We start from the raw sequence: 15,397 nt of genomic DNA on the forward strand, positions 1-15,397 counted from the left end.
ATAATCTTTTCGATCAAAACTTTATCTATTGAATTAAAAAAAAACCTGGTGTATATGCCTCATTCTCCCGAAAAACTAGCCCAACGCAGTTATCCATCCTCTGGGCTGGGTCAACCCATCGCCGGACCGCCGCCCAGCCAACGGAACTTACGAGATTAGCACGTCGGTGGCGCACGCAACAGGGTGAGACAAACAGGTACAATTCCTTCGTTTCGACGACTCTTGATCCAGACCAACCACACCACATTCTTCCCACTCACCACCCTACCCATTACCACCCAGCCACTGATTCTTGTTTCTTTGATCTGTTGCACCTCGATTTCGTTCATTGATTAGTTTTGAACTTTTCGCTGCCTCGAAACCTATACCTTGATTGTTTTTCCTTCATTATGCGTGGTAGGGCAGATTTTGCGTGGTTCGTTCTAGAAAAGTTGATTTTTTTTTAAAAAAAAAAAATTATAGCACTTAGGGTTTGCAATAGCCCAAAACATGTCCGGGGCAAGTATCGACCTGCTTGTTGTCTTCTCTAGGGCATTTCAAGGGCTATGGAAGACTCTAAAAATCTGTAAATAATGATACGGAATGTAGAAAGTATCCCCGAGACCCTAGACCACAATCGGATTCAAATGATTAGTTTTCGATGCCAGAAACAAAAAATCCCTTCTGTGAATCTGGTCGAAAATCCATGTTTAGAATAAAAAGCAAGCTTACCATATAAACTTATTTCTCAGTTCCGTAACTTTTGTTTCAGGCAGCAAGATACTATCTTGATATCATTGATTTCTTTTTCTTTTGGGCCTTTGCTGGAAATCAACCTCTTACTATGACAATGAGAGCGATGGTACTTAAAAATTACCGTTTTTCAAGTATTTTAGAGCAGGCGGAAGTTAAAATACCTGAAATGAAGGACAATGAAGTAATGATCAAGGTGCGTGCCAGTGGTGTCAATAGAAGTGATATAATTGATGTGGTTACAAGTGCCATCGGTGTCTGCCCAGGTCTTGAGTGCTCTGGAATAATTGAAGCAGTTGGAAGAAATGTCAATTGTTGGAAAGTTGGAGAAAGGGTAATGCCATCTCTCCCTCAAGACATAAATTATAGAATGATAAATAATGTTCTTCTGCTGCCTTCCTTTTTATCCTCACTGACTGTTGGGGAAAGCATTTTTTTCATTTTCCCTAGGCATGACAATTTGCAACGCATAACATAAAATTGCGAATTTCAGGTTTGTGCCATTCTCGAGGGAGGAGGGTTTGCTGAAAAAGTGGTGGTACCGGCAGACTTTCTTCTTCCATTACCTGATGATATTGATTTAGATGATGCTGCGGGCTTAGCTTATGCATCATGCAGTATATGGCCAGCTTTATTTGAAATGTGTGTTGCCAAGACGCATGAAGATAAAACGATATTGGTGAGAACCAAGACCAAAAAGTCGCTGATCCACATATTTTACAAAGTGATCCATATTTTTGTTTTGCACTTGTTTATACCTAAATTTCAAAATATGATGACTAACCTTAGACTTGTCAAATAGGTTAGGTCCACCCTGCTAGTCCGTTCTGACACACCTAACTAACCTTGTCTGTATAATTTTTTTAGTTTTTTTTTTGTCACTGAGGCATTATGTTTTGTTAAAGGGATAAGCACTTGTTTCGCAATTTTGCATTTATTTATTTATAATTAGAGTTTTTCTTCGATATATTCTTATCTTTTGTATCAAAGCCATAAACAAATTTAGACTTGCGTAATACTTAGATTCGTGAAGGCACTAACGGGATTGACGCATTGGCGATACAGTATGCAAAGCACTTGGGCTTAAAAGTTATTGCCTCCACAGGTGACATGGTTTATTTCATTATAGTCTTAAGTCCATTCTCGCTTTCTTGACGATTTATAATGTCTTAGTTGTCTAGATTGTGACATATGCACCTTCTTGTTGATGCCTTTTGAAGGAAGTAGCGACACTTTTTCAATGTGTTATGATTATGGTGCTGACATTTGTTTAGATCACTCATCGACAAGCTTTGTATGGGAGGTTGTCGAGAAAACTGGATACTCGGGTAACTTTGCACCTTTTTTTCAATTGAAATTTGATTTGATGGTTGGCATGATTTTTTTTTCCTCTCCGAACATAATTTGTTAAGCAATAGGATGTGGTAGGCTATAGCTGCTGCTTAATTGTTTGCGTGTGTTTAGTCGGTGGGATTAGGGTTGGATGGGATAATTATCCTCACATATTTACTTGCAATTTTGTGCAATTATTATATATACACATCAATCAAATCATGAATGGAAATATTACACCCTACTATATTTACATTATTCATATAATTTAACCATTGAAACTTAAAAGGGTAAAACTGTAATCCACCAACTAATCTCAAATTTAATTAACAAACTACTAAATAATTACTATGTTGCCATTACTATCCTACATCCTACTCAAATACTTCAAGGGTACGTTCCGTACGTGGATGTGATAATTGAACGATTAATTATTTGATTGATAGATGGTTGCCAGGGAAGGATATGTATTATATTTGTGGTAAATAATATCATGTGGTGATTTTTAAAGTAGTGCTCTTTCTATACTATATATAAAGTATTTATTTATACAGGACGATTAATTTATACTATATATAAAGCAAGAGCACCTTAGTGCTCTTTCTATAGTATATATAAAGTATTTATTTATACAGGATGATTAATTTATACTATATATAAAGCAAGATCACCTCACACTATACTAATATCTCAATAAAAGTTCTTTAAAAAGCTGAATTTATTTAAGTGTTTTTTAAGTTACAGTCCCCGTATACAAACTTGTCCTAAACCTGAAAAATATGCAGGCTGATACTATTTAAACTACTAGAAACCTATTTCTGCATGAAGTTATGGACCTTGACAAGCTGATCTTGTTTAGTAGAATAAAGGCTTGATTGTTATTGTTTTAGAATGGGTGATGCCTATTGGCCTCTTTTATCACCTTAAATCATAAGAGATTCATAATTAGTTGATTAATATTATTGGAGATTCAAATGGATTTTAAATTTCCAAATGCTTCTATATAGTGGTAATGATGCTAAGGTGTAGAAAGTAGAAAGATATATTGTAATAATAGAAAGATATAAATGGATCTGTTTTATTTTTGTTAAGATTGAGGTGTATCGACTAGTTGATTGTATAGCCCATAATTGTAGGAATATCCTATGTCATTTGGTCTATGCATTTAAGCATCTTCTATTGTAATTAGTCTGTTTTGAAAGCGATAAATCTCGAGTTTTTCCTAAACTTCATGGCTACTACGGTTTTCTTATTAAAGTAGCATGTTAATTTACACTTCAGTGTTTGTAAACTGACGTGTTGTCTAGAGTAAACTGAAATTGTGGATAACTTTTTTTCCCCGCCTAGTTGCTAATCATCTTTTCAGGTGTTGATTTTGTTCTTGATTACGGAGCTTCCGATCTTGAAAGAAACATTGACTGCTGTCGTCGTAGGGGTAAGGTTTTCATTGTGGATTTGCATGGAATGTTATCTAATAGCATAGATCTTGCTATGCTAGAAAACAAACAGGCTGAAATCAAAGGTAAAAATTATTACCTTCTTTGTAATATTGCTTGGTGTTGGCTAGAATACTCATCCTCGTTTGTTTCTTAAGCGTACAATTTATTATTGTTGTTTGCAGTTTTTGATCTACCATCTAGAGATGTGGGTTATAAAGCTTCTGTGATTGCACAAATGAGAACTCATTTGTGGCCTGCCATTCTTACAAAAAAGGTTTTCGTTGTAGTGTGGCATCGTTTTGAAGTGACTGAAGCTCAAAAAGCCCTGAACCTTTTAAAGGAAAATGATAATATTGGAAAGATTATTGTGCATATGAATTTTGAGAAGACCAGTTTCCATCTTAAAATGGACTAAGATAGTTTAAGTGCTTCCAACCTTTTAGCTAATAAAGTGTTTGAACATTGTATGTACAAGCTGAGAAGCACTTAAAAAAAGTTGTTGCAAACACTGCTAAATATCCATGCTCGAAATCATGATGCAAATAAATTTATGGGGCAGTTTTGATTTATAGCCACATTGTGTTTTTTTTAATGCATTAAGGCAGAGATTGGTTCAACTGATAGGATTCAATTAGTAAATGAACAATAACGGATATGATAAGATTTGATAATTTGTGTTGTAAATTTGGTTTGATTTATAAGAATAATATGAAGTAATGGTTTAAATTTTTTTATTTTTTATTTACCAAAATTCCCTTTGCAGGTGTGAGTTTTAGGTTGGAGAGAAAGGGTATTCATGGAATTTACGTCTAGGATAAAAATGAGGATGGGTAATATTAGGGGGCCAAGATTCTACTGCTCCATCGTGATATATCACTTTATGCTTCATGTATTAAATGGTTGACACTTGTACTTTGATTGATTTCATACAATTTTATTTGAGGAATATTTTTACTTCCTATTTTTTAGCAAGCAAAATCTTAATAAATTTTTCACCCATTTATTCTCACATATTTATCAAATCAATCAAAACAAATTCATCTTTTGTCATTTTTGAAATATTTCTACGACAACTGAACAACTTTAAAACATAATAATTATAAATTTAAATATATATTTATATATATACACACATTGATTTATGAATTATGCCTATAAATCTGTCGAAAAGATAGTACAATTTTTTTAGAAATTTAAATATTAATTTTATTTTTTATCCTATCAAAGAATTTAACTCTTTATCGAATGTACAAAACATATGAGCAAATATAAAAAAAATTTGATAGAATAAAATCATATAATAATAGCGATATAAAGTAAATCAAAATAATAAATCCAACATCAAATGTTTAATTTCTTGAATCAAACTAAAAAAATAATATAAAGAATCAAAAACATTATATGCATGCTCTAGTATTTTAAAACATGAGTTGTTCATCACTTTTTAGGTGAGTTTTGGGCTTCGTCTGGTATATAGCATTTTAGTGGCTTTTAATTGCTACAACATTCAAATCAAATAATGCAGAACTTCATCGCTGCAATTATGAATATCATAAAAATAAGTATGTGATATATTAATTTAATTTAAAAAACTAGTACCCATAAATAAATGAATTACGTACCTGAAAGGGCTGTGCCAAGTATCCGGCAGATGTACTCCAAACACAAGAGGAAGTTTGAGGATGCTGATGTTTTGAAAAAGAAAATGTATTGATAAAGATAAAAGCTAGCTGCATGAATTGAACAAAAATAATTAAATTAATATATTTGTTATTTAAAAATATTACCTGATCAATATTTCTAACACATTTATTCACAAAAGGTGTAGTATTTGAAGCTAACTCTTTGCTAGGATTTGACTTTTTCTGTCTTTTGGTCTTTTCCAAAGCACATTTCGGTCGTTTTTCAGATTTCACCCTTGAATTTTGTTTCACTTTAAAGTCTTTCACTGTAATTTCACCGAAATCATCCTTTAAATTTTTTTTTTCTAGTTCTTACGTTGTGACACAAAGTTTGCTTTGATATCCCTCTGTTTGCCAAACTTATATCAACTTCCTCAATTCCCTTATGCATAAGACCTCTTACAATTTCATGTCTCTTCTGTCAATGCAACACGTGTAATTGAATGCATCCGACATAGCTCCTTAATGCACCCCAATCTTTACCTTTTCATCTTCTTCCTTTATAACATCCAAAGATTCCTTTATCCTTTCAGAAGTTTCAGCAACCCATTTTTTAGCATGTTTAGTCCACCTTTTTTTAACATATGACTCAGGAATTCTCACAACATTTTTAAAAGTGACCACTTTGAGAGCGTGTGAACATAGAATTCCTGCAAACTCAATTTTTTTGCAACTACAAGAAACCTTATCATCAGAAGAATCAATTGCAACTACATAAATAAGTGATTTATATTTTTATAAAATAAAAGATAGTAAAATAACATACCTCGATCACGGAAAAAAAAACGACTTTTCTTGGTTTTTTAGGGGGAGAAGAATAAAAATATGGAGGTAGGGTTTTGTTTCAGTAATTCGTCTAATAAGTTTTTATTATATTATATTATATATATATTTCGTTTATTTGATGAGATTGAATATATTTTATTCGGAAAAATTCAATTTTTTGATATTTTATGCTAATTGTTAATTATCATGTATTTTTTAATATTGTGGTGGTTGTACGGAAACATTTCAAAGAGAAGGATGAACATTTTTAAAAAAAATGATTTGGTAAATAGAGGGAAGCGTCTTTGATAAAATAAAAAATAAAATTAATAATTAAATTTCTAAAAAAAATGTACTATCTTTTCGAATGATTTATAGGCATAATTCATAAATCAATGTGTGTATATATATATATTTAAATTTATAATTATTATGTTTTAAACTTGTTCAGTTGTCGTAGAAATATTTCAAAGATGACAAAAGATGAATTTGTTTTGATTGATTTAGTAAATATGTGATATAATAAATGGGTGGAGAATTTATTAAGATTTTGTTTGCTAGAAAATAGGAAGTAAAAATATTCTTAAAATAAAATTGTATGAAATCAATCAAAATACACGTGTCAACCATTTAGCACATGGAGCATAGAGTGATGCATCAAGATGGAGCACATGAATCTTGGCCACATCTTGTTTATGTCTTTTTCATACTTTTACTTTGCAATTTTCATATCTTTTCTACTGAATCCTATACTGACTTGAGCATCAAAGTGACTTCGTCTTCGGGCGAGCCATCTCACATGCTTGCTTTGATACCCAAAAATATTTTGGGATCATTCGACTCGGTTTATTGAAGAAATTTGTTCGTTGATTATCAGTTTTAGATAATTTATTTTATTTGAAATTTTTGAACGTATCAAAGACTGTTGATAAGTGCATTTTGTATGCATTAGTTCGTGATATTTTTATATCTATTTTGTGTGCATTCATATTGTTTTATGTGTTTTAGTTTATGTGTGTGCATTTCACTCTTCGGGTTGATTTTGTACAAAAATAGATTTTTGAAGAGTGACTTACGGAGCAGCCTTGTTCGAAAATTCATATTTAATTTTAAAGAGATCCAAATCCGATCTTCACCAATCAGAATGAATTTCAAGATGTTTTGAAGCTGGTGTCCAAATTTCAGCTCGATTCGACGGCTAAAAATCGAGATATGAAATTTTCAAAATCGTCACTTGGAGCAAAAATCTGTTTTTTTGTGCTACGCGCGAGCGAGACGCATTCGAGGCGCGGACGCGATTTCGGGAAGCTGTTTGTTCGAGAATTTCTAGGTTGAAAAGGATTTTGATTGTCGCAGATACTATAAATCAATGTTTTCATAATCGGACCGGTGGTTGAAACGGTTTACCTTGAAAAACGGTCGACCGAAAAAACATTTATATAATATAATAAATAATATATTCTAAATTTAGAAACCTAAAATATATATATAAATGGACAAATAAATATATTTATCATAATTTTAAAAATAAATAACTATATGAATATATTAAAATTATTAATTATAATCATATATTTTTTTAAAAAATAAATAAACTAAGTAAAAAAAACTCTTATAATACTTCAAAAATAGTTTAACTCTCTAAAAAAATATTTTTAACGAAGTACAAATTCCAAATAATTATGATATATATAATAAAATATTAAATAAAAGTTTTAGAAGTTAAAAAAAACTAATTTAAAAAAATTTAAAAAAAATTCCAAAAACCGGTTCGACCGGTTTTTTGGCCGATTCTTAAGACCGGTTTTGACCGGTTCTTTCCCGATTCGACCGATTCTTGACCGGTTCTGGACGGTTTAACCGTTAAAACAGTTTTTTGTGATGTTTCGGACCGGACCAATGGCCGGTTCCCAGCCGAACCGGCCTGTCCGGTCCGGTTTTGAAAACATGGCTATAAATAGGTGATATATCATATTTTTGAGGGCTTCGAGAGGTTCCGAAGTTTTAGAACGCAGACAACGCAAGGAAGACGGCTACAAGGCTTGAGAGAGAAGATTTCTCTTTTATTTTCTTCTTTCTTTATTTTATTTTTTGAATTATTGATTAGTTTTTCTTCAACCAAAACAGCGTGATTAAGCCGAACAAATTCATGTAGAAAACTTGGATGTTTGTTTGAGATTTTTCAGAGTTGATTTTATTTTATTGATTGTCATATTTATATTTGTCTTGTGAATAGTCTGATCAACTGTTTGCTTGCATGTTAATCGATTCCAAGTCGACAGAGGAGGTTTTGATTTTGATCACTTTGATAATCATCATGTTGTAAACCGACTAGAAATAGAATTCGGTTTCAGTGTGCGGTTTAGGTGTAAATTAAATTTTCACAAATATTTAATGCGTTCAAATTTGATTAGAATTACGAAAGATTAGTTCATCAATATTTGAATAGATTTTGATTGTTCTAGAAATAGTCCTTTGAACAAATTAGGAGAATTCCCGTGAATTAAGATTAAATCTGAGTTCTGAATCGACTACATGTTAGATGATTTGTTCGGTACCTGCGTGTGTCTTGGTTGTCTTGTTTTAATTAAATTTTCTTTTCATCTATTTTAATTCTTATTTCTTAAGCAGTTTTTATTTTTAAATTCTTATTTTATTTAATTCAAAATTCTTTATATTATTTTGTCTAGATTAAGTAAAATAATTAATTCTTGAGAATTGACAACAGTCCCTATGAAATCGATACTTGGACTCTCTCTCCACTTTACTATTACTTGACCTAGTGCACTTGCTAGTTGATACCGAATTAAGCAGTCAAATTTTTGGCGCCGTTGCCGGGGACTGTTTATTTAATATTATGATAGATTATTTGCTTGAGACTAGACATTTTTTTCCTTGTCTTTGTTTAATTTTTAATTTTAATATTATTTTTTTTAACTTGTGAGGTACTTGGAGATGGATTATCGATAGGTGTTCACAAGTTTTGGCCAACAATACTCGGAGCCTTTCTATGCTGCTGGGGGGCGATTCAATGATTTGGCAGATAGATTTAGGTTCCATGATTTTTCAAATTACACTTTAGTTCAGATTTTTTTATGGTGGTTTGGATGAGCCAACAAGACATTGGGTAGATATGGAGCTTTGGCCTCGGGCAGTCACTTGTTTTACAGAGATTATGACAGTGCGATTCACTTGTTAAATGATATGACAGATTTCGACTATCATTGGTGTTGTGATCTTTCACTACAGGGTTGGAATCACCAATATCCTCCAGAATTCAATCCCAAAAAATTTTGCGAACCAACCACTTGAGTATCAAAAAAGTGTCTAGGGCGTTCTGAAGATTATGTGGCTCAGTTGGAGAACATTGTGCGACATCAAACAGAGATAAATCAGTTTTTGGAAAGCCACATCAACTCGAGTCTTTTGGATGAACATATTGCACGCGTTTTAGAACCATCTTTTGAGATTATCCAAGAGACTGAAGCAATTTGTGTTGATCAGTTATCATGGGCACGTGATTCTGAAGCAGTAATTGAGCCAGAGAAAGAAGAAATATTTTTTGAAGAATAGTTAATTGACGAGGAACCGAAAGTGATGGTGGATGAGGAAGAAATATACAAGACAAAAGATTTTACCTCGTCAATGGTCTTTACATGCACGCCATTAGAAGATCTGTTCTTGCCATTTACGCCACCTCAACATATTACATCTTTAATGAGCTTCAGCCTAGATTCGGAGTCTCCTTCCAAAAGAAAAAATTCATGCCGAGTATTGCTGGACCGACAAGCTTAAACTGCATATATCACGCCAAGCTTGAGGGCGTAGAAAATCAAGATCCATACGTAAATTTGTATGATTCTTACTATGGGCGGCAACCGCTCTTTGATAGTTGCTTCTGCATAGTCGGGCTGTAGACTATAAACTTAGCGCTGACTGGGAGGCAACCCAGTGTTTTTTTCCTTGCTCTTTATTTTAATTTTTGTTTATGTTTTATTTATTTGAATTTTGCTTCTTTCCTATGCCAGTTTTCCATGTATGCCGCTATACCCAGTCTGCTATTGTCATCCCAAAAGATGCTGCCGAGGAGGAAGATGAAGCTGACGACTCTAAAATCAGGGGAGTGTTATTTTTGTTTTTATTATATTTTTGTTCGTCGTGCATTTTTTCTTGTTTGTGCATACTTTTTGTGTTTCTAGAGCATTGAGGGCAATGCTTTGAATAAGTATGGGGGGTGTTGTTTAGTTATGTTTTGTTTTATTGATCATTGTGTTTTGCATTCATATGGTTTAGTTCATTGCATATAGTTCGTATTTATGCATCTCATTATGTTTTGTGTTTGTGTTTTGTGAATAAGTAGAGTGATGATATTTGCCTATGATGATAGAGTTGTGATTTTTTTTTTTGAGAAAATGTTGCTTTTGATTGAACATGAGAAGCTGTTGGTTGAACCGTGAATCCTTTTAAGCACGCATGTTAGACCGGTGTAGTGTATCGAAGTAATTGATGAAGTTCGTGTTTGTTTGACCATTGCACCACAATAGGTGTTTGTTGATCATGATAGTGTCTTTGGATTCTTGATAATTTTAGACATTGCATGTATGATCTTGGGCGTACCTACAATTCTTTTAAAAATTATTTTGGTTGAAAATAAAGTTGACTCCATCCGGGTTACGAGCGAAGGATTGAAATTCTAATCCTTTGTTTTTGACTAAGTGTAAGGCCAGATTATTTGATTTAATTCGAACTTATTTAATTTTAATTCGAGTATATTTAATTTGGGAATATTTAGAGTTTCGATTTAAATTCTAATATTCTTAAATTATTTTGGATTGAAATTGAATTAAATAGAGGGCCGAGGATTGAATTGCAATTTTTTGAAGTTCTAGGGAATTAATTGCAATATTGGCTGAAGTTATCTGATTTGAAATGTAATACTCAGCTTGCAACGTGTAATTCCACAAATACATCAGAAAATTTAGAGAATTCAGAACAGAGAAGTCGAGATCTTCGTTTTCATTTGAAAGTCCGATCTTCAAATCTTCGTAACTTTTGCTCCGGTTACCCGATTTTGATTCCGAAGATAGTTCTAGAATCCTTGCGACGAGGACTTCGATTTTACGTAAGTATTTATGTATTTAATCATGTTTTGAGAATCGAGATAGGGCAGATATCAGTACGCTTGCATATGAGCATGTTCTTGAGGTGTTGTATTGTTTATTTTCAAACCGAATCAACGAACGGCTATCGATTGTGTTCTTATGATTTCCAGCTTATGATTCGAGCTACATACCTGATGATATGTGGGATTATAATGATATGTTTTTGGTTTTTATAAGTTATATGTTGATATGAGTTGAGAAATGATTTCGATATTTCGTTGGTTACCGACTTTCAATCGCTACGCCGTCGATTTAGGTTTTGAAGTCGTTTTGATAGCCTATGATTGAGCTGAGGATCTTGTGATTGTATATTGATGTTTCTTGATCATAATCGTTACATTTCAGATTAGTTCCAAGCTCGATCAACTCAAGAAGTCCGACTTTGAACCGAAGAAGTTTGCTTGAGGTTTGAAGTGATTGTATTGAAGTTATATTGATGAGTTTGATCAGATTTTGGATTGATCATCTTGAATGAAGTTTGATAAGAATGTTCTGATTGTTATATTTTAGATTTGAAGTATTCAGAATCGATAAATACGAAGGTATAAGACGACATCGCAAGTCAGGAATTTGAAACTCGAGAATGATACTTCTTGAGTTGTCCCACCTAAACCACATACTTGTTTATCGTTTTGATTTTTGTATGATGTTGTCGATCCATCTCAGGTAGTGGATCTTTGAGTTTGAGTTGATATGATTACGATATGATAGTTTATTGAATTGATTCTATGCCAAGATCTGAGACGATCTTATTTTATAGTCTAGAATGACTACGATAGATGGATATCCATGTCAAGATCGTTTACGAATCTTGATGGCAACGACGTTATATGAATCAATTCTTAATCGATATATGCGTTATTTACTATTGTTGAGTCGATTATGAATAGAGTTGATATGATTTATTTAACGCTTTATATATATCGATATACTGAGAATAATTTCTCACCGGAGTTTATCCGGATGTTGCTTTGTTTTGTATGTGTGCATGGAAACAAAGGGGGCAGGAGCTGGTCAGCGACGACATTGACACCTCAGGAGTGAGTTTAGCACGTGAGGACTCGGGTTTTAGTTAAAGTTGTATTGCCTAGAAACATCAAACATGATATCATATTGTAGTTTGAAGTACACGTTTGAGAATCGCTTTAGTGGTGTTGTTTATCGCTTTTTAAACGACTAGTTTGATGTAATAATCGCATGGATTGATGCTTGGAACTTACTACATGTATATATGCATGTTTGAGAATTATTAAACCATGACTTGAGTTGGTTTTGTATTGATTTTGACTGAGTTTCTAAACTTGACAACAAAACAAATTCTGCAGATTTTCGAACAAGTCTTGCGCGCTCGAGCGCATGAATTCGTCGGATCGAGCGCGACATGTGATTTTCCAAAACAGAGAATTTGAATTTTGGGCTCGCTCGACCGGACGAGTTCATCTGATCGAGCGAGGTGTTGAGTTTTAAAAGAAAAAAATTTGGTTTGAGTATTCTTTTAAATACTTGATTAATTGTGTTATTAATCATTAATTGCCCTAAGATGAGATTAGAAACCCGAGGTCCCCACACTAAGTATGCGAATTCTATGGGGTTAATAAAAAACAAATTTTTGAAAATTTTAAAAGTACAATTCCATCCGGGCTTGAAAAATGGTTGAAATCCTATTCATTGCTTCATAGCTAAGTTTGCGGGTTAAATGAGATTGATGTTCTGTAGTAACCTGCATCGTGATCACCTACTAATCAGAAGCTAAGCATGCATTTAACTTAAATAAAAAATCATCAGAATTAACAGCGGAAAAGCATAAATAAATCCTCAAATAAAGATACAACCAAATCGAAATATCCAAATGAATTAACCCAAATGTATCAGAGACAAAAGCCTAGATAGATATCCTTGCTGGTCATCAATCGCCCAAGCTCTCCTGGAACCACCCGCCTCATCCAGCCGGACCTGCCCGGGTGTCCAGATACAACAAAGTACGGGACGTGAACATGATAAGCTCATTACGAGAGTATGAGTATACATTATTATATGTGCATATATGCATGTGAACTGTGTACCAAGACACGAGGTCAAGAATATCTGATCAAGAACAAACTTGGGTCTTGGTATGTGCCACGCTGAGCCGTCGCTACAGGAGGTGACCAACATACTCAGAAGCCCTGATGGTGACCTAACACAAGTACACGTGTCCAACCAAATATCAGTGACCTAACATGAGATCCGTGTCCAACTGATTTTGGTGACCTAACACGTGTCTCTGTGTCCAACCATCTACTGACAGGATAAATATCCCAATACCGGATATCGCAAGGATACATGCTCAATATGCTCATGTATGCAACATACAGTTATGACATGCTGTATATATAAATGCATATAAAACATGAAATCACATAATCCATGCAAACACATAATACATGGATACTCAATCTGGATATCTCGAATAATACTTCCGTACCTAAAAAACTAGGCAAGCTAGACCAGCACTATGTCCAATCCTACAGTCCACACTACAACGCAAAGTACTCATGCATTATTACTTTATTCTAAAAGCCTTAACTAGACTATATCATATTCTCTATTTACTATAAGGAGCCAGATCTATACCTGCGTTCATCGTCAGCCTGCTGATGAGGACTGCCCCAGAACTTGGGCACCGCTCCGCCGAACCCCGGAGCACCTGGCCAACCTCCGGACCAAGCCTAGGAAGGCTGGAATCACCCCAAAACCCCTATAATATACTAAAGACCGAGAGAGAAGACTTGATTTTGGTGTGAAATTCTGAATTTTGGAGGGCCTATTTATAGGCGAAGTTCGGACGGCCCGAACTGTCACTTATCCGAGCCATTTTGACACCTGGGCTCTGCTGAGTTCGGATGGCCCGAACTGGGTTCGGACGGCCCGAAGTGGTTCGGATGGTCCGAACTGTATGCTCCGAACTGTTTTGGTCCTTCCAAACTCATTTTTGGACCCCCGAGACCTACCCTATCATTTTCGGACGTTCCGGATCTGATTTTCGACTTATTTTTACCAAATAAGGACTCCTTAAACATGTTTTGACACTTTTAAAATTATATGTCATTTTATAACATGTTTAAAATAATTTAATCTTGTAAAATGGAACCGGGCTACTACACTCTCCCCCACTTAAGATAATTTCGTCCTTGAAATACATCTTAAGTACCGATATGAACTTGAATAAGAACAACAAGTTCTTTATTCTCTCATATCATTTTACAAGACCTCACTGAATCCAAATAATCACTAGTAACATCATGGTCTCTTGATTAGGGTAACTTTCCAATAACCTTTCTGAAGTACAATAGACTTTCAGAGCAATAATGGGAACACAACACCACCACTTCCAATCCAGATTATAGTCCACGTCTCTCATTATCAATCATGACTGTGTCCTGATGAAAATTGTAATTAATTGACAATTCAAAATCATATCTCTAATCTCATAGGGAAACCACCCAAATAAGTCTTACAATCACTTAATAAGAAACCAGAATCATCATGCTGATCATGTCCCCGATCACTATATGTAACTCTGATAAGACCAGACGATACTGATCGAATCTCATGGTTTTTACCCAGTACCCACTGCAAAAACTATCCACCCAGAAAGTACACTTGTCAAAGAATCATTTCCAAAAGTATTCTGACAACGAAAACTAAAATATGTATCTCTGATAAAGTCAGACGATAGCGTTTAAATCTCTTGGCACTAATCAAGTACAATATCAAATTCATAAGAACATTCTTTTTGATAATTATACCCCTTGTTATAACTGTGAAAAATATCAAGACTCGGGTAGCCTCCCCCAATAGCCTATCTGGAATAAATTTCCCAGAAAACACCGGCGTAGGTCGCGCTTCCTATCCCGTCTTGAACAACCCAGCACAGTCCTCGGAACCTGGTATAATCCATCACTGAATGTATGGTGAAAATCCATCATCAATAACCAATGACCCAAACACTGAGTCTCTGAGAAAACAAGTCAACTCTGGCACTATGTCAAATTATTGACTTTTTGAATCATAGGAAAAAGCCTAGAACTAATCATCTGAAAACTAGCACAACTCTAATCCTTGGTTATGCAAATATCAACTAATTCAACACAGTTGAATATCGATCAGAAAATACGTGGAATTAAATTTAGAAAATTCCCAAATCATAAATCCACATGATTTTCAGAATACAACTTATTAATATTTTGTAATCACAAAACAGAATTTATCAAACGGAATACATCATCCGTCAAAATCATTCTGA

At 34.0% G+C, this 15,397-nt stretch overlaps 1 protein-coding gene across 3 annotated transcripts; it reads left to right on the forward strand.

Annotated features, from left to right (window-relative positions):
• Positions 1–44: 44 nt before the first annotated feature.
• On the forward strand, positions 45–4,459 carry LOC140882012 (uncharacterized). Of its 3 annotated transcripts, XM_073287722.1 has the most exons (8): positions 45–196; positions 752–1,066; positions 1,226–1,411; positions 1,756–1,837; positions 1,953–2,060; positions 3,431–3,586; positions 3,686–3,777; positions 4,267–4,459. In XM_073287722.1, the coding sequence occupies exons 2-8, from the start codon at positions 824–826 to the stop codon at positions 4,270–4,272; spliced, it is 873 nt and encodes a 290-aa protein (XP_073143823.1). In that variant the 5' UTR covers positions 45–196; positions 752–823; the 3' UTR covers positions 4,273–4,459. The 3 variants fall into 3 exon arrangements, with proteins under 3 accessions (XP_073143823.1, XP_073143821.1, XP_073143822.1); XM_073287720.1 differs by lacking the exon at positions 4,267–4,459 and having other exon boundaries at positions 3,686–4,074; XM_073287721.1 differs by lacking the exon at positions 4,267–4,459 and having other exon boundaries at positions 2,007–2,060; positions 3,686–4,074.
• The last annotated feature ends 10,938 nt before the right edge of the window (positions 4,460–15,397 follow it).

This window comes from Henckelia pumila, chromosome 2 (assembly GCF_033568475.1).
Source record: "Henckelia pumila isolate YLH828 chromosome 2, ASM3356847v2, whole genome shotgun sequence".
In the NCBI taxonomy this organism is placed as follows: Eukaryota; Viridiplantae; Streptophyta; class Magnoliopsida; order Lamiales; family Gesneriaceae; genus Henckelia; species Henckelia pumila.

Coding starts and splice junctions, on each gene's coding strand:
- LOC140882012 (XM_073287720.1), top strand. CDS start 824: ATGACAATGAGAGCGATGGTACTTAAAAATTACCGTTTTTCAAGTATT. Junction 1,067..1,225: donor GTTGGAAAGTTGGAGAAAGG/GTAATGCCATCT, acceptor TGCGAATTTCAG/GTTTGTGCCATTCTCGAGGG. Junction 1,412..1,755: donor ATGAAGATAAAACGATATTG/GTGAGAACCAAG, acceptor CGTAATACTTAG/ATTCGTGAAGGCACTAACGG.